The following is a 24,414-nucleotide window of genomic DNA, read 5'->3' as shown; positions in this document are numbered from 1 at the left end:
CCATTAATATCGCCACAATTTTCATTAAGGTCCTTCTGGCCCTTTGAAGCCATCATCTCTTACAAATGTAGGCATATTTGTGTTTATTCTTAAACTTATTATAATGGCATGTTTCCACCAAAGCTTCTAGGGTTTATCACCAGCTTGTGTGTTTGTGTCTAATGGTTGAGTTAACTGAAAAGGAAGCAGAATAATTGTGGGCTAGCAATATACTAACATTATCAAAATTAAGTGTGTGAGGGAAATTTCATGATTCTTTACCTAGGCAGTTTTACATATTTTAAGAGGCCATTCTACACAATGGAGATTAAAAGTTGGGTAGCAATATACTAATATTTTAGTGTACAAGACTCACTGACACACACACACAAGAATGAGGTGAAGCCCCCCCACTTTGTGAAAACAAAAGCAGCTGCTATTATGCAAAGCTATTACTATGTTACTTTTCCCTATTCAACTTACCACTGCTGGTTATGTAAAACATTATGTAACAGGTCCAACATTGATCACATAGATACAAATGACTGAATAGAATGCTGGCTATTGAAATAAAAGGAACCGATTTATTTCTCAATAGAAAACAAATCTCAGAAACATTTTTTTCCAATGATTTACCATTTCTCCTTCGAAGATAATAATTTTAAAAAAACGATTCATATAAAATAAAGAGAACACATACAACAGAACTGTGAGGAAAGAGTCACACATTCTGGCTGATAGGGCTGAGGATAGCCACTATAATTCTCTCAACAAAATGCAATTCTGTATGCTGTCAAAGAAGAATGCATGATATCCATTCCTCCGCTGTGTTATATCAAACATTCGTACGCGACTCCCATTTTCTCAAGACTGTTGTTCTTATATCAAGACTAAATGTGTTATCAAATTAGAATATTGATATGAGAACAAACAAAAAAATTGATCTTGGGTTAGGGAAAATGAGAGCCACATGAAAATGTTTGATATGCCAAAATGAATGTGGTGTATTCCTCTTTGAAAAAGTGTGGCATGTCTCATGCCTCTGGTGGCAACAAAATGGGTAGGAGTGTTATGGTGCGTGACAACCTGTTAGACCACTTTGTTGTACTACCGGATGGCTGGGCTCACCTCCACATAGAGATTACTAGGAAGTATATAACAGTATCTAATAATTCATGTTGTATTGACTTTAGCTGGGGAGTGTTTTGAACTAGTGTGATATCGATGGCGTCTTCTCCCACTGTTTTGCTATGTGCGGTTTACCTGGCCAGTCGTCCCTTCTTGTCCAATCACCTCACTCTCTGGCTGTAGGACTGCCTCCTCGTAATAATAATCCGTCTCTGTAGGGGTGTGGCCAGCCTCAGAATTTGCAGTTTCTACATCCTGATTGGTCAGGTCAAGAAGAGGTGGGGGAGGGGGACCAGGGTGGAGGTAGGCGGGTTTGAATGAGAAAGGGTGGTTAGTTTTAAGATGGTCAGTATTATGACTGATGTGTTTGAAGAAAAGATGAGACACATTACAGGGGATGTTTGTCAGGTAAAAAGGGCAAACATCAAATAGTTTTGCCAAAGAGTTCTCTGGCAAAACATGTTTTCAAAGTTTAGAAATGTCACTTTGAGCTAGAAATACATTTTAGCAGTTCAAAAAATCTTGATGACTAGAAATGTTGCCATCCGCAAGATTTAGGAACTGTTCATGCTAAAATGTATTTATTGAATTCCTGAAAAAACGTTGTCTGGAAAAAAAGAGCCACAAAGCCACAATAGGTTCATTAGGTCAAGTCTGCTCTTCTGCTGATGTCACAGAAGGTTGGAGAAGGCCTCAACTTGACCACTCCTGGTGATATGGATTATCACTGTTATTAATAGTGGATGCATACTTTGTTTGGTCTCCTCTATGAAGTGGGAAAGACTTTAACCAGAGACACGGGAAAAAGTTTCAACCACAAAAAGCAGCCTCACAGAACAAGTTCCAAATAACCTCAGAGCAGAGATATTCACAATAACTAAATACTTACCCGTTTTTCAAATCAGTACACACTTATCTGATAACTGTAATACATATGGCTTTGACATATTATATATATATATATATATATATATATATATATATATATATTTAACCATCTCAGAGCTTCATTACATTGACATACTCGCCCATCTCAATTCGACTTGCATGTTAATAGTAACTGAGCCAGAGGTCTACGACGTGCACTGAGTGGAGTTGAACTGATACCTAAGCATGTTTAGCGTGCTTAGCTTCTGTGAGACTGCTTCACTCATATTTCACTCCAATATGATCAAGACGGGGGGACACGTCTTCGAGAGAACCCACGTTTGAGAGGAGAGAAGAGGAGAGAGAGAGAGAGAAACGGGAAAAGTTGTATTTGTATTGTCTACAGATTGTGTGGATACATATGTTTTATGTCTCCCTTTGTCTGTGTAAGAAACGCATGCACACAGGTCAATCCCTTTCACTAGCGCGCCACTCAATGACGAAAAAAAGACAACAACAGGCCCCGTGTGAACGCTGAGAACAGGTTCTGAGTTTCAGGAGCTTTGAAGGGGAGTTTGTCAGGAAACGGAGAGGAGACTGTACAGGTAGCCATGCGTCAATACGACAGTCTGTTACACCGCTATATCATATAGGTTCTCACCATCATATTGGTCATATGATATGTAAACGGAGGAGAGGGTCCAGGTTGGTATGAGCCAACTTCCTTTCTGAGGACCAGGCAGTCCACCACCTAGCTAGGTCTTTCACACTCAATTCCATAGCTGTTAGTGGTTGAGTCGAAAAAAGAATTGCAGTCCCAACGAATGCAAATTCGTCAGCAGCGTTGAACTGTGCAGTTTTAGCTTTATAGATGTTACATCCAAGATTTGTAAATTATATGAATCATTCAGACAAGTATAAAACAGTTACTTCTTATATAGATATGAGTATGAAACAAATAAGAGTCACAGCTTTTCTGTATCACTGTAATCTATGTACGTCACATACCCATAGTGAAGGTATGTATCGTTGTATAAAAATGGTTTACCAAAATCATTTGAGAAGTGTGTCTAAAAAAGTGTAAACTCTTTACGCCTAAAAGGAGGCAGTAAAACTATCATCCGTTTAAAGTAGAACTACAAGCCTGCTTGTTGAACAGACATTTGCAGTAAAATCTGGATGGAGAACGACCTGGTTCCCAGAAGGGATAGCTGGAAGATACAGCTCTGGACTGCCACCATGGGCTCTTTGTTTGTACCTGTTGATAACCGTTGCCCGTTTTCTTCTTCGGTGTTTCCGGCACAGGGACGACGGTGCCACTGTATGCAGTCTTGCCGAAGGGAGGCATTTTTTGGGTCATCGATTTGACGTTATTTACATCAAGCACCACCTTGGTTCTCTCTGGCTTCGGGGAAGCAGGTTCTGGGCTTGGCAGCTCTTTCTTCGGTGCAGGTTTGAGGAAGGGAGGAACTTTGATGACAACTGACTCTCTTGGTTTGACTTTAGTGATCTCGGTTTTCGCTTCCTTAACCTTTGTGACCTCGGTTTTTACTACTTTAATTTTGACTTCGGTTTTTGCTACCACTACTTTAGTTTCTGCTTTTGCTGGTTTCTCTTTGCTGACCACAGTTTTTTCTACTTTAACTTTAGCGACGTCTTTTTTGGGCTGGGCTTTAGTGGTTTCAGGTTTTGCTGCTTCGGTTTTGCCATGAGCTTTTTTGTCACTGGCGCTTTTGCCATTACCACTCACTTTCTTATCCTCAGTGGTTTTACCATTGCCATTACCACTCACTTTCTTATCCTCAGTGGTTTTACCATTGCCATTACCACTCACTTTCTTATCCTCAGGGGTTTTACCATTGCCATTACCACTCACTTTCTTATCCTCAGGGGTTTTACCATTGCCATTACCACTCACTTTCTTATCCTCAGGGGTTTTACCATTGCCATTACCACTCACTTTCTTATCCTCAGGGGTTTTACCATTGCCATTACCACTCACTTTCTTATCCTCAGCGGTTTTACCATTGCCATTAACTTTGGCCTCACCATTTAGTTTCTTCTCAACTACAGGTTTGCCATTGACCTTGGAATTACCATTTACTTTCTTCTCAACTATAGGTTTGGCATTGCCATTGATTTTGGCCTCACCATTTACTTTCTTCTCAACTATAGGTTTGGCATTGCCATTGATTTTGGCCTCACCATTTACTTTCTTCTCAACTATAGGTTTGGCATTGCCATTGATTATGGCCTCACCATTTGCTTTCTTCTCAACTATAGGTTTGCCATTTACTTTTTTTTCGCCTTTTTTCGCAGCAGGTGTGGGCTTGGCCACTGGTGTGACTGTAGTGGGTTTGATCTTGTTCAGGAGGACTTCAATTGCAGTAGGTTTGGCTTTGGCTGGTTTGGCCGGGTAAAGCTTGGCTTTGCTGGGCTTGGTGGCAGCAGGTACGGCTTTAGCTGGTTTGGCTGTGGCCTCAAGCTTAGCATGCTCTGCTTTCGCAGGTTTGGTTGAGGCAGGTTTTGCCGACTTAACTACTACAGGTTTGGGAGCCTTAACGACTACAGGTTTTTCTGCCTTAACGACTATAGGTTTGTCCGCCTTAACGACTACAGGTTTTTCTGCCTTAACGACTACAGGTTTTTCTGCCTTAACGACGATAGGTTTGGCCGCCTTAACGACGATAGGTTTGTCCGCCTTAACGACTATAGGTTTGTCTGCCTTAATGACTACAGGTTTGTCCGCCTTAACGACTATAGGTTTGTCAGCCTTAACTACCACGGGTTTGCGTTTGTCAGCATTGCCATTGGCACCCTTCTGTTGTGCATGCGTGTCGGTTGTGTTGTGTTGTAGTTTGTGAGGGTGGGTGTTGAGAGAGAGGAGAGGTAGAGAGATACATTGGGGGGTGGGAAGGGATGAAAGCACAGGGGATGGATAGATGGAGAGAGAAAGACAAAGGTGGATGTTTTGAGACAGTGATTTAAAGATGGCTTAGGCTTGGGTGATTTACTGAGACTGTTCTGGCATTACTGGATACAGCAGAATGTGGGCAAAGTTGCTTTACCGTTCCTATAAAGAAAAGTTGTTTCAATGTAGCACTGGAAAGATGGGAACTGAGCATTTTAAAGCCAATTGAAACCTTGACTAATCGGAGCAAGGTAGGAATGGTGCTATGTGCCAATGACAAGACTTAAATTACAACAGGGGACAGTGTAGAATTATATTTTGGAAGTCAATGTAATACAATTTGTAGCCTAATACTCAGCTTGTACAGTGCAATGGATGCTGATCTCTCCAGTAATGCCATTCTCCATATTAAAAAAGCAGCATCTCTGTGCTAATGACAAATGGAGCCTGTGGCTTGCGGAGGCACTGGGGATGTAATGGTCAGGTAAAGCTGTAGCCTCTGATGCACTGAGCCGTCCAACTGCAAGAGAGCTGTGAGCTCATAGCCACAGAGAAGCAGCAGCATTGGGTGTCAGGCGAACAAAAGTTTGTTTTACTGGGGCGTGATCTGATATTTTAACAAGTGAAGAAAATACACAGATGGGAACCGATATATTCAAATTCAGGCAAATACAAAAATATGTACAGTGTGTGTGCATATATGTAGAGAATAGCTCATTGGATATGCAATGGGAAACATGTATATTACACATAATGATATATAGACAACAGAAAAGGGACATTGAAAAACACAGGTATTTAGACAGACAGTTAAACTGAGGCACAGAGAGATTGACAGACAAATGGACAGACAGGGGCATATTTATGCCAGATCCAGGGGAAATGCATAACCATGGATGTACAGGGGGACAGACACATTGATACCTTATATTGACCAAAAGACAGGTAGACCGATTACAAAAGTCAAATATGTGGAAGCATGCAGTAACATTTATACATATGAAAAGCAGAAATGCAGTGGTTAATCCCAGAAAGAATCAGACATGCAAATGATGTTAATACAGACACATCTGATACATGACAGCCCTTTCTCACCCACTGCTGTCTGAGTTGAATAATCCTTCCTTATCCTCAGCTAGTCATTTTGTACAATTGCTCCGTTGTTTTGTCATAACTGAGACTCAAACTGAGACTCAGACCCAGTGATATGATGTATGTCTACCTAAAATGCCTACTTCATACAAAACATGTACTGCATTAATTAAGTTGTTATTTCCAAGTTGAGGGTAATAATCATATGAGCAATTGCAAAAAATGATAGCAGAATATATAAAGTCCATTGTTTTGTATTCATTCATTTTCCTTCCTTCTCTTGACAATTGGTCCGGCCCAGTGTGGCCAGAGAATAAGGGAGAGAGGGGCAGTGGGACAGAGAATAAGGCAGAAAGGGGGAGTGGGACAGAGAATAAGGGAGAGAGGGGCAGTGTGGCCGGAGAATAAGGGAGAGAGGGGCAGTGTGGACAGAGAATAAGGGAGAGAGGGGCAGTGGGACAGAGAATAAGGGAGAAAGGGGGAGTGTGACAGAGAATAAGGGAGAGAGGGGCAGTGTGGCCAGAGAATAAGGGAGAGAGGGGCAGTGTGGCCGGAGAATAAGGGAGAGAGGGGCAGTGTGGACAGAGAATAAGGGAGAGAGGGGCAGTGTGGCCAGAGAATAAGGGAGAGGGGCAGTGGGACAGAGAATAAGGGACAGAGGGGCAGTGTTGCCAGAGAATAAGGGAGAAAGGGGCAGTGGGACAGAGAATAAGGGAGAGAGGGGCAGTGTGGCCAGAGAATAAGGGAGAGGGGCAGTGTGGCCAGAGAATAAGGGAGAGAGGGGCAGTGTGGACAGAGAATAAGGGAGAGATGGGCAGTGGGACAGAGAATAAGGGACAGAGGGGCAGTGGGACAGAGAATAAGGGAGAGAGGGGCAGTGTGGCCAGAGAATAAGGGAGAGAGAGGCAGTGTGGCCAGAGAATAAGGGAGAGAGGGGGAGTGGGACAGAGAATAAGGGAGAGAGGGGCAGTGGGACAGAGAATAAGGGAGAGAGGGGCAGTGTGGCCAGAGAATAAGGGAGAGAGAGGCAGTGTGGCCAGAGAATAAGGGAGAGAGGGGGAGTGGGACAGAGAATAAGGGAGAGAGGGGCAGTGTGGCCAGAGAATAAGGGACAGAGGGGCAGTGTGGCCAGAGAATAAGGGAGAAAGGGGCAGTGTGGCCAGAGAATAAGGGAGAGAGGGGCAGTGTGGCCAGAGAATAAGGGAGAGAGGGGCAGTGTGGCCAGAGAATAAGGGAGAGAGGTGTGTGTGCTGTACCTGGTCCCCCAGTGCCCCCACATTGTAAACATACCTACACATACTCATATATACGACAATGACAACATGTAAATGACATTAATACAACATTAATAACACAATGTTAATACAATGTGATAGGTGAGGTGTAAAGAGGTGATGTCAGAGGACGAGTGGTCATGTGAATGACACCACGAGAAGGGTCGTATTACAGAAGAGAGTAGGGAGAAACAGAGTGACAGGGAGAGAGGCATGGCGACCTAAACTTTATTAATATGATATTGAAAAAATTTAACACACAAATTTTACTTACAAAAGGGATGTCTTACAGTAAGAAAAAATGATGTCATTCTTTTTTCATGTACTGAGCCTGAACCTTATTTGTCTTCACACCTCTTTCCCTGTGCCTCTCTCTCTCTCTCTCCCTCCTTTCCCTCTATTTTGATTCTCTTGCTCCCCTTTTTACCTGTTGAGTGGGGCCCCTTGGTCGGGGGGAGGTGAGGTGGACAGAGGAGGGGGGGGGGGCTGTTGTTTCCCCATAATAATAGAGGTACTCATGGTCATCTTACTCCTCATCAAAGTACTGAGAGAGATGGGGGTGTGGCCAAGAGGGTCGTGCAGGCATAGGAATGGAGGCAGTGGAATGAAGGACAGGAGGTGCGAAGAGTGAGTTTCAAAGGCAGAGAAAGGCAGAGAGGGTGGACAGGAAGTCATGAAAGGAGAAGTGAAGGGGGAAATATGGTGGGGATGAGCGCGTTGGAAAAGAAAAGAAAAGCAATGTTTTTCGATTCATTAGGACTCCATGTGTTGATTAATGTCTGGAGAGGTATTAATGGAGACACACGGAGGATCTTGATGAATGAGAAAACAAACGCAATGAATAAAACCACACCGATTTATATTCATTCCACAGCACTCATTTCAGCAGCATTTCTAACACATGTTTTCTGTGATTGGTGCAATCCAATGTGATAATTCTCCTTATACTCATGAAATTAAATGTAGAGAAGCAGGCTACTTGTATCATCCTCTTTCCCCGACCTTTCTGTCTTCCATTTTGTTCTAAAACAGCCTTTTATTCAAGTTGAGTGCATATCGACTGTGATTCAATGCTTTTGTGTCTATATTGAAATAAGTCTTGCACCAGGATTTCAACAAACACAAACAAATTAAAAACGTCATTCTTCTGATGAGTTTCTCATAAATTTGCCTGTATTACTGACGTACTACGGCATTGTTTAATGTTGTATTGTTTGTAGTGGTAGAGAAAGGGCTCTGCTTTTATTGAATTCCCTCAGAACACACGTAGGTGAGGGGGAAAGTGGGTAGATACAAACTCATAACGCGAGAGGACAGAGCAGCACTTTGATGACTTCCTGGAGCTGTCGATGGCTGGGAAGGATGAGGCCTCACTGCCTTCAGTGAGCAGAGGGGTTTGTGTGGACATCCCTTCATATCAGTTTATATATTGGGGCTTGGGATAGCAGTATTGTACTGCACTATGCTATCCTGTGTTGTGTTGCACTGGGATGTGTGGTCCTGAGTTGCTTTATGCTGTGGCCGTGATGTTTGAAGTAGCTGGACTGCAAAGAGAGACTCTAGTGACGTGAGCTCCAAGTGGTAAACGTACTATAGAAAACTGTTGTGACTTGTGGTGGCGCATTGGTGAATCCTAATTCCCTTCCAGGTGGCTGTTCAGTGTCTGTGGTGTTTTGCTGTGTTACTCACGTATGTGTTGGGGTCCTGGGACTGGGTCTTGGGTAGAGGGGAGTCACAGTCGGGGCTGTAGTGTTCACAGAAGTCATAAGCAGCCTGAGGGTTGGATGCGATCAGCAGCTGTTGGATATCGCCCTGTGGGAATTAGAAAACCAAAAGAAAGCCTCATTGAAATGAGAAGTAATATCATTTGAATCAGTTCCTGAGCTGAAAGCAGATCCGCTGCCTTTGAAGGGAGAAGGGTTGATCGGGTTTTTGCTGGACAAACAAGAAGAAGAAGAACATGAAGGTTAACGAAGAACATTGCAGTCATTGTGAGAGGTTTAGCTTGGTAATGCCATAACATGGTAGCCTATTTACTGAAGCAGATCTTAATGAAAGTGCTACCATTACAACAGACAGTAATGGTAACCGTGTCCCAGGAGACTCCACATTCCTGGCCCCCTTTTCCTTTCAGACCACAAACCTGTAAAAACTTGATCGGTCAAAGAAAGAAGTTAGACCCATTTTCAGTCTTTCTACCTATTCTGTTCAGGAAGGAGAGGAGACGAGAAAAGATAGCAGTCTAATAATATTGGGACAGGTATATCTCTATGGTACTAGTGTCATGTATGTCTCTATGGCCCTGGTGTCATGTATGTCTCTATGGCCCTGGTGTCATGTATGTCTCTATGGCCCTGGTGTCATGTATGTCTCTATGGCCCTGGTGTCATGTATGTCTCTATGGCACTAGTGTCATGTATGTCTCTATGGCATTAGTGTCATGTATGTCTCTATGGCACTAGTGGCATGTATGTCTCTAAGGCATTAGTCATTTTTATCTCTATGGCACTAGTGACTAACTGTGTGACCTCTGACCTGGAAAACCTCATCGTCCAGCAGGCGTGCCCCGAACATGGTGATGCCCTTGGTATCCACCACGGGGCTGTTGCTGCGAGGCAGGGCCCTGGTCATGCGCTTCTTACAGTCCAGGAGCAGGGTGACGTTCTTCTTCGACACGGAGATAGCGATGCGGTGCCACCTACAGGCAGGGAGGAGGTAAAGCACAACTGTGTAATGTGCTGGAGGGGGTTGCTTAATTAATGGAAACCCCAATATGTACAGTGTAAGTTGTACGTGTGTGTGTGTGTGAAAAACTTATGGGACCCCCAGCTGTTCCACGTACTTGAACTATTCCAGAGCTAGCACACCAGATTCAACTTGTCAACTAATTATCAAGCCCTTGATAAGTTGGATCGGCGACTTAGTTCAGGGCTGCAACAACATTGTGAAACTTCTGAGGGTCCTTGAGGAGAGGTTTGAAAACCACTGTTCTGGGACACTGAGGCTAAATGTGTCAAATCTCATGACAACCCTGCAAGATCTGACTAATCAACAAGATATTCATATGATGTAACGCAGTTGCATAAAACAAAAACAAGCATGCATGCAAACACTGAAAACCGTAGTCCATCAAACAAACCCAGTACACATGCAAATACTGACACAGGCACACACACACACACACACACACACACACACACACACACACACACACACACACACACACACACACACACACACACACACACACACACACACACACACAGAGCCGCGGGACGTGTTTTTACTGACTTGCCGTCGGCCAGGTTGACGCCACTGAAGAGGGGGTAGTCCTCGGGGGCGGGCTTGCCGGTCTGGTCCTCGTACAGGAAGACGGGGGAGCGTCCCAGCTCCACACCCAGCTGCTGGACACCCTGCTCACTGTAGATGGACAACAGGAACGCCTGGAGGCCCGCATGGGCCTTGACCAGGGCCATGATGGAGAAGTTCTCCGGGAAACGACCTGAAGGGGGGGGGCATGAAGGGAGGAAAAGAGGAGAAAGAGGAATGGAGGAAAGAAAGAAGAGGGGAGAGGGAGGCATTGAGGGAAGAAGGACATTAGACACAGGAGAGGGGTAGACGACTGATGACAAATTAGAGTTAGGGGTGTCTAAGTGTAGACAGATGCACATTTTATTGGATCTTAAAGGTGAGGGTTTGAAGGATTGAAGTGTGAACCGCCATAAGAGGTGGGTGTCGAAAAAATCTGAAACCCAGACTAAGAAAATGAGCTTCTGACTTTTCAGGATATCTTTCAACCACATAAGTGCTACTTACAATCCTAGCGCGCTTCAGGGTCTCAGACGATAGTTAGTTGGCCCTTCATTTGTTTAGGCTCTTCCAAAGGCATTTACATTTCACATGCTCTTGCACGAAATAATTATATGCCTAACGCAAAAGCAATCTAGCACTAAAGCTGCAAAGTTATGGCCCAACTAACCTCCTTTATGGTAATTGTAGGATGGAAATAAACCCTAAAACCGAACAACAATGATAAGAACCACCAAAAGAGACAAAAATAGCAATCATGACACATTACAAAAATAAATTCACAGAATGCACGTGGCATAAATTGTATGCCCCAGTCTGTGTCCATTATTTCAGCAATCCATCCCATTTACAGGTAATGTCGACCACATCTTTCCAAGTCAACCTGAGAGATGAGGTATGTTGAGGCTTCAGTCCAGTTGAGGCCTGGGTCGTGTTCATTAGGGCACCCAACGGAAGGCATTTTAAAGCGCTTTGCAACGGAAAACAAAAATGAACATTTCTTATTAGGAAAGTCCATGTAGTCCCTCCCTGTTTGAATCCGTTTTCTTCCGAACAGGACCCTAGTTAGACATGGATATAGAGGTACTGTACCTGAGAAGAGCTGATTGGTGGGGGCAGAGATCTGGGCCTTCTTGGTGATGCGGTAGGCGTGGTCAGCGGAGCCGGCACGGCGGGAGGTGCAGAAGCCTGGAACCTTCCGCACCCCTTCGGGGAGAGAGGGCAGCTGCAGCATCCGCAACACATCCACTGGATCTGAGAAGAGACGGAGAAAGAGAGAGAGAGAGAGAGAGAGAGAGAGAGAGAGAGAAAGGGTTAATAGACAAAAGTGCATGGAGTTATGGTCGTGATCCTTCATGAATGGACTCTATCATGATATAGCTTTTACATTGAAACCAATTGACTAAAATCACCTTACATATATGTTTCTTTATAGGTTGTGGTCTGAGACCCACCACCACAGACAACAACCATTCCAGTAAGATTTGTAGATTCAATATTAGGCCTATATCCTACACCTACACTCATCCAGAGGTCAAAGTATCATAGACATAATTATTTCTGTAAAAAAAATACATGCAAAACGTTTTTACGGCAATAGAAGGTCCCCAAGTCTAGTCCACCATCTATCTAACCTGAGGAACAGGCTCCTCTATTCAACCAGTGTCTGTCAAGCAAATATAACAAGTACCATAAATGAGATAGTGCTGAGTCATGGAAGTCTGTGCAAACAGAATAAACCGACCGCAGACATCACCACCAATCTCACATCCTGCCTCCATACCAGGTATGACTGTCTGTCACCCATACTTTGCTTGGCTGAACCAATGGGCTGACTCCTCAGGGCCAGTTTCCCAGGCCTAATCCAATGGGCTGGCTCCTCAGGGCCAGTTTCCCAGGCCTAAACCAATGGGCTGGCTCCTCAAGGCCAGTTTCCCAGGCCTAAACCAATGGGCTGGCTCCTCAGGGCCAGTTTCCCAGGCCTAAACCAATGGGCTGGCTCCTCAGGGCCAGGTTCCCAGGTCTACATTAAGCCTACATCTGGACTAAAAAGCACTTTCAATAGGGATTCTCCATTTAGCATACTCTTTCGCTAAGACTAGGCTTAATCTGGGAAACTGGCCCTCACTCAATGTGCCACGTTGAACCTGTCTATTCTGCCCAAGTAAGAATTGGTTGGATAAGATGTGGAAATCTACAGCCTTATTCAATCAAACCAGGAAACAGAGTTTCTGAGATAAGTCAAACAACGTCTTGCGATGCAAGAAGGCATGCTTGAATTCATGTACTCAACAAAGCACTTATTACTTCCAACATGCTCCATTACCTAGCAGGATAAATCGTTTAGACTCCACCCAGTTAACAATTTAGCCGGAATGGGGCACTTGGTTGGTTCAGGAATGTGACTAAGTTCCTAGACACTCCAACAAGAGAGCAGTGTGTACAGCCTAAACAAGTTAAGGTACTCCCATCTTTCTTCACTATGTTTCAGTGGAGGGACTTTTCTCAAGGTTGTATTATTGCAGTCAAGAGTTGGTCTTGGCTGCCCTGTCTGTGTTCGAGACGCTAGGTCCATTTTTTCTATACCGTTAGTGGGCGGCAACGTTTCATTTGTAGCACACCCTGCAGTGACACTAGTCCTAATATCCTTATGATGCCAGTCAAGCATTTTACAGTCAGGAAGTATTGGAATGACTGAATTACCACAGACTTTAATGTTGCCATTACATAAAATAAAAATAAAAACAGTAAGCCACATTTACTATAAGCCATTTCCAGCCACTTTAACGAATAGCACTTTGAAACGAAAGAGAAAAGCAATCCTAGCCTGGAATAGGAATGTATCTTTTGATCATTGAAAAATGCCCCCAAACAAAGCACATTCATATGTAATGATATGATACTCTTATTCCCATAAGCCAGTCTGTACTCTGTATTGGAGTCTCAATGTAAAATGAACTGGACCATATGATATTATATCATTTTCATCACAATGATCCAATCCAGGCTAATTGTGTTTAGGTCACACCCTGCTAGCAACATGTTTGAAGGCCTCAGATGACAATATTTATGGTGAACTCTCAAATGGTGCGTTAATATTGACTCAGAGAATCGGGCCCACAGTCTGTTAGCAGCACACTAACTGAGAGAGAGAGAGGGAAAAGGAGGGATCAACGGTGTAGCAGAGGGGGAATTCTCTACAGACATAGAGAGTGGGAGAGTGATACTGTAATGCCCCATTAACTCTCCAAAACAGGAACTGGGATAACGAGCCGTGGGGGAGAGAGCGAAGGAGAAAGAGAGCGGATGAGAGCGACAGTGAGAGAGGGACGAGAGCAAAAGGGGACGAGAGAGGGGGGAGGAGAGAAACCGCGACAGCACGGCCTGTGTCAGACTCCACCGCAGGATCACGCACACAATGAACACCTCTGTCTCGGCCCGCTCACCGCTGCTCTGCTCAATGGGCCCTTCCTGTCAGTAGGCCTTGGGAGAGGAGAACGAACCAAAATATAACTTCAGAAATACACAACACCCCCCAAAAAAACAAACACGGGACAAGGAGCGGAAAATATGGAGCTAGACGGGGTTAGACAAGGCAGGCACGCAGGCAAACCCCCGCTTTCTCTTTGCCTGCTTTCTTTCTTCTCTCGCCCTCCCTTTTAACCACTCACGTATGGTCACAGTGTAGAGACCACCCTGTACGCAGCGTCACTAAATGGGAGTGCCGGGTGTGTCAAGGGAGTTAACACCCTGTGCTGTAAATGAGAATCATTCTGTTGTCCTTCACGTTGCTTTATTCACAGCAACATAGTAAAACAAAACGCGATGTGTTATTGTCACATACACCGGATAGTGAGCTACAGTGATTATGGAATCACATTGCCCAATCGCACAGTCATTGGACTAGCCTATCCATTTTCTTTCATGGAAATAGCCTACATACATGTACAGTAGTATGCTCCATCCATTTTAAACCAGAATGTTAGAAATGGTTAATTGTGTCTTTTATATGCAGGCCTAATTATGAAGAAAAATGATTCATATATAGCACTATGCCCAATCAAAACTATTCTAAATGTAAGACAATTGGGAGATATAGTGCAACGTAATGAAGTGCAGGTAAAGAAATATGATTTGATTTGATTGATTTGAAACAGGAGCTGGGCGGCTGCTTTATTAATGTAATTAACTTAATTGACCACTAGATGGGGCTAGGTCAGACACAGAACTCTCCTGACGGCTGTCAGAAAGGAGGGTGAAACGTGACAGAACGCTCAGATAGAAAAGTACTGTGTAGAGCAGACGTGATTGTCTGTCAGGTAGAATAAGGACTCCTGTTAGCTCTATTCATTACATTTCTATCTGCAGTTGCATGTCTTATTTCACCCTCAATTATTTCCAAGGGTATAATTAACGTTAAAATACAAACAATATATTGGGGGTGAAAAGCAATCTATGCCTTGATAGGATGGCATAAAACACTGATGGATATAGCCTACTGTTTCATTGTATTCATGACAGAATGCACACTGTACAGCACACACACACACCAATAAAACCATTCAACAGTGTTCATAACTGATAACAGTTTAAACACTGAGTCCATACATCCAGGCCAATACATCTTTGACCATAAAACAGCTAACTGACCCAAACACCAACTGTCCAAACACAGAGGCTGGGAACAGACACTGTTGAAGGAGACTAGGAGACATGACAACACACACGCTGAACAGAGCCCTTTGAAACCACTGCAGACCAGATCAGTCACACTCCAGATGACCCTCTAGACTTTTGTAACACTGTCCAACGTTAAACAAGGAGGGTGAGAACCAGGACTGAGGATCGTTCTTCACCTCACCCCGTGAGTAACCTCTTGTTTCCCGCCTCCACCCCCGCTCCTTTCACTCTTTCTTCTGGGGCCTCCTCGTAAGGCTCCAAATACCAGACAGACCCGCAGCCTGACACCTTGACCTCTGACCTTTACTGCCACACCAAACGGACATTGTTAGAGAGAGAGAGACGGTGAGAAAAACAAAGAGAGAGAGAGACAACAGAAAAGAGTTGCAGACAGGATGGAATGAGAAGGAGACAAAAATAGGATGAGAAAAGAGATAACACGGAAGAATATTCTTGCCTTCGAAAAATAACCCAGACCAAATCCAAGTTGGTCCTCGATTTCCTCTCTTTGAACTCTCACTCTATCGTTCTCTCCAGCCAACCACAACAGTTAGGCATGTGTGTTCAGCTCAGGCTGGAGGTTAGGCCTATAATTTGTATCATTCTCTATAGTTATAATGTATTTATAATCATTCATGTACACAGACAGAAAATCCATTATAACCACCCGCACTATAAAAAGGAGTTATTGAGACATATGATATACATATATTTATATACAATTCCGATATAATATGAAAGACCGCACAACTTGTCACTGCGGTGGAGATTTCAAAGTGAGGTAAAATGTTTGGAAGAGTTGCCTGGGGTTAAAGTGTTAGAGACGACTGAAGATTGACGAACTCAACCTCAAGTTGAGAAACTTCTAACGACGTCTAACCGTCAAACCATTCCACAAAACCACTGATGAAACTTTGCCATGTCATACAATTAAAGAAACCACCTGTCGTCTGTCATGTACATGCAGTGTTGGGCACGATCAGCGTTTCAAACAGCCTAGCTAACACACCTCCATGTCTGCTCCTAATATGGTCATGGGTGTCTCCAAACACGTTTCATTCGACAGAGACGTTACTAGACAGGAGATCACATTATCAGACAATCTGTTGTAGCCCCTGACTACAGCTTAGGTCTAACCTAGTAACGGCTGCACTTCCTTTAGTCTGAGGCCTGCAGCCTCTGGGAAAAAAACATTCAGTAGAGTAGAAGATCACAATAGGTGCTATAAAGAAGATCACAAGTCAACGCCACAAAACGTGACATAGGAAAGCCCTCATTCTTCTGCGTATGGGATCGTACCCTCAAGCAACTCTGGGTGAATGGTAGGGTAAGACAAGCAGGACAGCATGGTGGACAGTGGTGAATCGCAGCTCGTTCTGTTTAATATGAAGCTAGTGAGGAGGTGGACTAGCTATAGCCTGGTTAAAACAGACTTGATGTTTTACTTCGAACGTAGCGGTCAGTCTGGTTTAACCAGGCTAGGAAGATTTGAACCTAACCATTGCCCTACGCTACAAAAAGTAGCGCTACCCCCCGACCGGCAGTTCTACCGCAGAGTGCCAACGTGGACCGTGACGAATGTTCAGCCAGTTCAGTTCAGCCAGTGACTCAGTTGGGCCTAGGACAGGATTAGCCCTTAAGGGAGGATACCCGGACCACAATATGATAGGCCTTGGTGGCCTACTAAAACATACAAGCCCAAGACAGCCGCTGCCAAATAAAGAACTGAAGCAAAGTTAGAAGGCTAAGATACTGCACATGTCTTCTTGACAGTTAGGCCTAGTATCCAACAGAAGCACGAGCAAGAATCCCAACTCAGGGAGTAACAACTTAGTGCCTTTCCATGTTAAACACATGGCTGAACTTGTCCCACATCCTAACCAGGGGATCCACAGCTCTGTTTTACATGTAAGTCCAAACGTAATGCCTTTTATAGATATACAACATAAACTGTTGTCACTTTGTAATGTTACATAGCTGCCATAACCATGAGTCTGACTGGTAACCAGTGTTTTACCCAATAAATTACTGAGAGTTTATACACAGAGTGTGCGACTCTCTTGATTTAAAAAAAATTAGAAAACAGTGAAATCAAACCAGACTTTAGCAAAGTATACCAAAGAGCTTAAACCCCATTTACCACTGAGACTAGGAATGGTGATAAAGTCAGCCTTGTTAAATAGTTTTGTGGAACTATGCAGATTACAGAACAATAAGGTATCATCATCGTTTATGGAGACCCTTGGAAACAGCCAATCCGAATTGGGGAAATCCCATTCAGTAAAATCACCTAGCATTTTGACATGTTTATCGGTGAACATTGTCTCGAATTCGAACATCATGTGAGGTGGGAGACGATGGCAGGCTGTGATTTTTCATCTCTAAATGGCCCACTATGTTATATGAAGGGGGTCAGGGGTGATATAGACCGTACAAGCAGCCATTTAAACACAGAAACTGTCTGGATTCCCGGTGAATTGTCCACAAAAGCAACCATACATTGTGAAAATCATAGGTCTCTAAAACACTTATCGTGATCAAAAACAACACTAAAATAGCAAGAGAATTCTAGATGACTAGGTCCATAAATTCTAACTACAGTTCCGGATTAGACTGTACACTAGCAGAATGCATGATCTGTCATTTCTATTCTTACATCTCATGCATGTCCCACTAATGGACAGCTGAGGCCTTCAAACATATGTAAAATATTGCCCGTCTGAAATAATTGATACAAATCTACATGCACAATTACCCATCTGAGTTCCCGGACACTCCAACACACTTCCTACAACCAGGGAAATGACAGTGATTAGTCTACCAGGAACAGTAGGTCTAGACTGACACTGTATGATTACGCTTTGGCACACTTTGGCAAGTCAATTTTCAGAAAACCCTTGAAGGAAAGATGTCTAACTATCTGTCTCGCAAAACCCAAATCATCTCCTCAAAAGCAGAGCGCGGAAAGTGCCTCTAGTCTGACGGGGTCTAGTCTGATGGGGTCTAGTCTGATGGGCTACTGCGGTTAGTCTGACATTTATGGTGGGCGGCGACGTGAACTGGGCAGGCCCTTTTTGACACGGCAAGATTTCGGATTTACAGCTTTACATGGTTGATACGCAGTTAGGGCCTTGGGTTGTGCACGTTTCACATCTACAGTATGGCCGCGGTCTGGGCCAAGCCCTAAGTCTATGTCTGGGTGTGCGGAGTGGGATGTGGGCAACTGGGGGGTGTGGGTTCATGACACATCGTGGATGACTTGATGCCCCTTTAGTTTTTCTTTGTGGGCTCTTGACCAACCCTGAACCACTCATCAACTCCAATGATAAGTGAACGGAGGAGACGGACACCTCTCATGGTACACTAACACTAGGCCCTTGTGACTGAACAGTTTCTCGTAGGTAGCGTGGTGGTCTGACGAGATCTCCACCACCGCTGCTTCCTGTTGGAGGCAGCTAAAAGCGGCTACGGTACTGCTCAACTTCAGGGACAACATGCAACTGGACAAAAGCAACAAGCATGCCAAGGCAAGGAGAGAAAGTGGGAGAGGGGAAGAGAGAGTGAGAGCGAGAGAGAGCGAGAGAGAGCAAGAGAGAGAGAGAACAAGAAATATGTGAATAATATGTCCCATGTGGGGAAAAAAGACAAGACAAAAGGACAATAAAGGAGACAGGTATCCAGTTGCAGAGTACACATAGATGAATACTCAGACGTATGTACACCCACAAGCATGCCTGTGGCATAGGCTGAGAACAAATAGCCAGGGCCCTACTAATCGGCCCCACAGTGGCTCTATTCACTACCTCTGTGACTGCTAGGGGGAGGAAGAGTGCGAGAGCGCAGGGGAAAGAGGGTGTCAGTGAGGGAAGGTGTTTTGTTTGGAATATGTGAGACAGACCGTTCTTTGAGAATGATTGCTTTGAAATTAGGTTGAGGAACATCCATGTTAAGAAAATATTGCCCACATATTTTGTTCATTTACAAAACCCTGCTTTCATTCCTTGTACCCTCTGTGTCTGTCGTGCTATATATGCGCACTTTTTTTTTTACCCCAGAGGGATGGGAACAAACAGTAGGGGCAGACCTTCTGGGGGGAGCCACAGCACAGACCATCTCTAATTCGGGTTTTCACTGCCTGGGTGGGGTCCTGTTTTAGTGTTTAGCCTATATCCACATGCCATTTGTTAACATCATAAACCAAGAAGCTATCACGCAGTAGCATGGGTAGTAGCAGGAGTTTGAATGAATGTTTAGATACGGCCTTGTCTTACAAACGTGCGCAAGGACACTTCCGCACAAGTGTGTCTAACTATGGAAAGAAGACTATACCAATCCATCGAATATTCTGTTCGTTGAGTAATTATCATAAAGAGAAAGCACTTCTGAACTTGTCAATTATTTTATGCATTTCTGCAAGCACACTCCATCCATACAGTTCATAACGTGAGAAAAAAAACAGTCCAAGGTGTCAGAGACACAGAGGTGCACATTCATTTGAAAGGGGCACTTCATCACCCGAAATGTTTAAAAAAAATCCATAGGGTTCACAGACGTATAAAAAAACACAACAGTACAAAGCGAACATACACTCCGAGACACATGCGCTTTCACTATCCGTACCTCTCTCTCCCGACTCGTTCTCGCAGAAGCGCACACTCCCGTATAATAACCTATTCATAAAAAGCAAAAATGTTCAGACTTCCTCCTCCAAAATACACACAGCAGTCGGACGACGGGAAAATGCAATCGGCTCGGCAATCTGAAATTCGTACTCGAGCCAAGGAAAACAGAAGAGCGCACACATTATGTTACAAACCCCCCTCCGTACACACCAGCATCTATTCCCACTTAAAACGCCTAGGGCATTAAAGCGTAATTAACCAAAACTGAAGAATAAAGTCGCATTCATTCAATGTCGCACCTGAAGAGAACAGCTATGTGTTTTGAAAATGTTGGCTATATTAATATATGACATTGCCAATATCTTGCAAGAAGTTTCCCATGCAGGCACCACAAGCAGTGCTCTTCTTACGTGGGCCTCATACATTTGGGATAAAGCTCAATATGCAATTGCTATATAAAACCGTAGGATATTATTGTTATGCTATAATATACGAGTGCCTACTATATTAGCATAATAAGGTGTCCCCTTTAATGGTTCAATTGTAGGCCTATTCCAATTGTCCACGATTGTTATTAGTTACCTATGTCCAAATGAATAAATAAATAATTGATAAAAGTTCAATTCTACGGAAGTAACATTTTACTAAGAGCATAACTAGTAGAGTTGTGGGAATGAATGGTACCTCTGTGTTAATTAAACATCACGGAAACATCCAAATGCGCATGTTATAATGTAGTGGTCAATCACGGAATTACCGTCCTGCCTAGAAGACATTCTTTGACACCAAATTCTTCGAAACAACATTGACGCTGTTGAATCGTAAAATAAATAGTTATCCATGTATAATTAAAAGTATTATAATCATAACGATAACTGATTAAAAAAGATAAATTATTAGTAGACCTAATTAAAAGTATTGATCGGCTATTGTCGATTAGGGTATTGTTAAGCATAAGCTGTTGTTCGCTTTAAACTGCTTATTGTTCAAAAGGATCACATAAATCAATAATACGATTCAATCATGATACAGTAACTTAATAATAAAAACAATGGTAACTATTTTTAGAAACCGAAAAAAAAAAAAAAAAAATAGAGGTGACCAATGTAAAACAACGTACGTTATGGGCTATCACAAGCAGGCCTAAAGACAGGATGGAACACAAAACAGCCTTCCATTGTCACAGTACATACACGGTATTACAATGCAAAACCATCCTCACACAACAATAAGAGTGATGAGAGGCGATGGTGATGGGGAGGGGCGGGGTGAACTGGTTAAATATCGAATCAAGTTACAAGTTACAATGTCCACAGTCATTACTTTTTGACGTTGCCACTGTATATCCACATACCTACATCCAGTAGTGAAGAGAACGATAAATCACTCGTCAACTCCAAAGTAGCCTATCTCAGTATAATGTCGGCTGCTGAACGCACCGTCCTATCCTATGGCCCCGTCTGGAATGACAAGCGCATCCATGCGCAATGGGCGCATGAGGTTGTCAAAAACTTTCAAAAACCTAACTTAATTCCTCCTTAAAAACCTTTTGCGTTTAAAGCTATTGTCAAATCTAGAATAAAACATTACATTCACAACAACTACAAAACGCTTCTAAATATCCGAAATGGTTGAGCCGTTGGGCTAACTGCAATAGAGCACTGACTGACACCTGTCAGCGCAGCGCGTGTCACTACGGCCAATTGAGGAAGAAGACAAAGAAAAAAGCCTCAAAATATTGTTTGAGAATAACATTAAATGAGTTATAAACCTTGTTCAGAATGTACTGTTTTGGGGTAATGTTGGCTGGCAGTAGGCTAAACTACCACAGGTCACCTGTAAATCTAAGCTAGAAATCATGTCAAAGAGCATCACTTTTAGAAAGCAAATAGCACGGTACAGGCAGTCAGTGCTTGACAATTCTGAGATGTGGTACAATATGCATGGCATTTCAGACAAATATTTAGCTACAAAGTCTCACTGGAACGCACAAAAATAAAAGCCATCTTACCTGCCCGAGCCACGGGTAGTTGGCACAGGGCGAGCACCAGGGTCACCAAGGCAAAAGAGGAAAAGTCCAAGCGCCATGGTCTCCGCTTCTTCCGAAAGGGGCAATCTCGAATATCCATAGTTTTTTAGTTGTTTGACGCTGGACTATAAAGTAGGATATGTTCAAATTAGATATCCTCTCTCACAGAAAGTCAGTCGAAGAGAGTTTCGACTGGACCTCCTGTGAGGCAAAAAAAAGAAGAAAAAGGCTCGCCTCTGGAGACGTGTTTTACCTCTCCTTAGCGGTTCTTTAATAAGTGACCTATATCTACCTATGCTATGTACAAATTTTAAATAGTAAAAGGGGTACGGGCAATAAATATTGATTTTATATCCCTAGTGCTAAAGCTCCATTGAGTCAGCGGAGTGGATATGAGTACCCACCACGGAGAGAGCAGAGAGACCTGAAATCACTCTCTCTCCTTTCTCTTTCTCTTTCTCTCTCCCCCTTCCTACTTTCTCCCACGAAAAGTGAGGGAGCGTGTGTGTGCGTGCGGAGAGAGAGAATGACTGAGTGGCAGTGGGGAAGGAGGGAGGGAGAGATTGTGCGTAATTACGCGCGCGGCACACGTAGGTTACGTAAACCTGTGCCTTCTTATTAGGGCCAAATTGCTGTCGCGCCTTCTATTTCCTACTTTTCATCCTTGTTTTAGTATCCTTTGCACTGTGCTGCGCTCTCTCCAGGCATATGCTAGATTTTTTAAATTACGAGCGTCCGTCTGTCTGTCTGTCTGTCTTTCGGTCAAACAGATTTTTTTCAGTCCCGGTATATCCCGATCAAACAGCCGAACCTTGTAGGCCGGATGGGTCTGCAAAAACAGTGTAGGAATTGCCACAGCCAATCATTTCGCTGTCCGAACTCGCACACGAATGTAGTCCACGCCCACATTAAGATGCCTTCGAGCTTCCCGTGCTCCTGTAAAGCCTGATTGGTCAGTCCAACGTGGCGTCAGCGGCTAACCAGGTGCAACAGTGAGAACGTTTATTGCAGAGCAGGCACATTTCTCATGATCATAACTTGAACTTGTCCATTTTCATTCCCACAGCTGTTTTATGACACTGGGGGTTTACATGAGTAGGCTAGATATAACAGGGTTCGGGTTTAGAGTTGGGGTCAGTTCCTTTTTTATTAAAAACATACATTGAATATCAATCCATCCGCTGAATTGACCACTTGAAGCCTACAGGTATGTCATGATGCATGTATGGCACCTTTTATAATGTCTTATAATAATAATCTCACAATGATCTAGACTAAATAACAGACGTTTGAGACAGTTGAAAATTATATGCATTGAAATACATAAAACATTCAAATACATTATAAATGCTTATACATGATTATAACAAGTTATAAAGCTAGCTGGATGCTTTAAGTAAAGTTTAACCAATATTATTATTATATACCTTTTAATGTCATTTTCTGATTGCCACTGATGTTAGTGTTCCCATATTTTTTTCTTAGGCAGGGCAGTGGGCCCCGAAGACAACCAAAATATAGGGCTGCCAACAACAACATTTTCTATCAATATCCATAGTCGTTTTCAGAGTTGATCGTCAGATGGATTGACGGCTACAATGGGAAGTATTTTGTGCTAGTCATTGATGGAAATGGTCAAGTATTCCATCGTAAGTCCATTACAAATGGCTAGAGCTGGAAATCTGCATTGCCTAGATCTGATGATATAGAACCCATGCCCAAAAGTATGTGGACACCTGCTCGTCGAACATCTCATTCCAAAATCAGGGGCATTAATATGGAGTTGGTCCCACCTTTGCTGTTATAACAGCCTCCACTCTTCTGGGAAGGCTTTCCACTAGTTATTGGAACATTGCTGCTGGGACTTGCTTCCATTAAGCCACAAGAGCATTAGTGAGGTCGGGCACTGATGTTGGGAAATTAGGCCTGGCTCGCAGTCGGCGTCCCAATTCATTCCAAATGTGTTCGATGGGGTTGAGGTCAGGGCTCTGTGCAGGCCAGTCAAGTTCGTCCACACCAATCTCAACAAACAATTTCTGTATGGACCTCGCTTTGTGCACATGGGTATTGTCTGAAACAGCTGAAACAGGAAAGGGCCTTCCCCAAACTGTTGTCAGAAAGTTTTAAGCACAGAATCGTCTAGAATGTTATTGTATGCTGTAGCTTCAAGATTTCCCTTCACTGGAACTAAGGGGCCTAGCCCGAACAATAAAAAACAGCCCCTGACCATTATTCCTCCTCCACCAAACTTTACAGTTGGCACTATGCATTGGGGCAGGTAGCGTTCTCCTGGCATCTGCCGAACCCAGATTCGTCCGTCAGACTGCCAGATGGTGAAGCGTGATTCATCACTCCAGAGAACATGTTACCACTGCTCCAGAGTCCAATGGCGGCGAGCTTAACACCACTCCAGCCAATGCTTAGCATTGCGCATGGTGATCTTAGGCTTGTGTGCAGCTGCTCGGCCATGGAAACCCATTTCATGAAGCTCCCGACGAACAGTTATTGTGCTGATTTTGATAC

The 24,414-nt window shown here is 43.6% G+C and overlaps 1 protein-coding gene across 4 annotated transcripts in view; it reads right to left on the bottom strand.

Moving 5' to 3' along the window:
* The window catches only part of LOC110487595 (uncharacterized), a 43,968-nt gene extending 21,189 nt beyond the window's left edge, over positions 1 to 22,779 (bottom strand). For 2 of the 4 annotated variants that reach the window (XM_036970727.2, XM_036970728.2), the window contains exons 1-5: positions 21,874 to 22,767; positions 11,653 to 11,814; positions 10,543 to 10,753; positions 9,787 to 9,949; positions 8,941 to 9,063 (exon numbers count right to left, since the gene is read on the bottom strand). In XM_036970727.2, the coding sequence (XP_036826622.1) occupies positions 8,941 to 9,063; positions 9,787 to 9,949; positions 10,543 to 10,753; positions 11,653 to 11,814; positions 21,874 to 21,991 (777 nt within the window). In that variant the 5' untranslated portion in view covers positions 21,992 to 22,767. Of the gene's footprint in view, positions 1 to 1,242; positions 1,363 to 3,232; positions 4,796 to 8,940; positions 9,064 to 9,786; positions 9,950 to 10,542; positions 10,754 to 11,652; positions 11,815 to 21,873 lie in introns of all 4 variants that reach the window. The other 2 variants (XM_036970721.2, XM_036970726.2) reach the window with 2 other exon arrangements.
* Positions 22,780 to 24,414: the final 1,635 nt, after the last annotated feature.

This window comes from Oncorhynchus mykiss, chromosome 30 (genome assembly GCF_057628025.1).
Source record: "Oncorhynchus mykiss isolate SJ-2025 chromosome 30, ASM5762802v1, whole genome shotgun sequence".
In the NCBI taxonomy this organism is placed as follows: Eukaryota; Metazoa; Chordata; class Actinopteri; order Salmoniformes; family Salmonidae; genus Oncorhynchus; species Oncorhynchus mykiss.
This window is presented reverse-complemented; position numbering and strand designations above follow the sequence as displayed.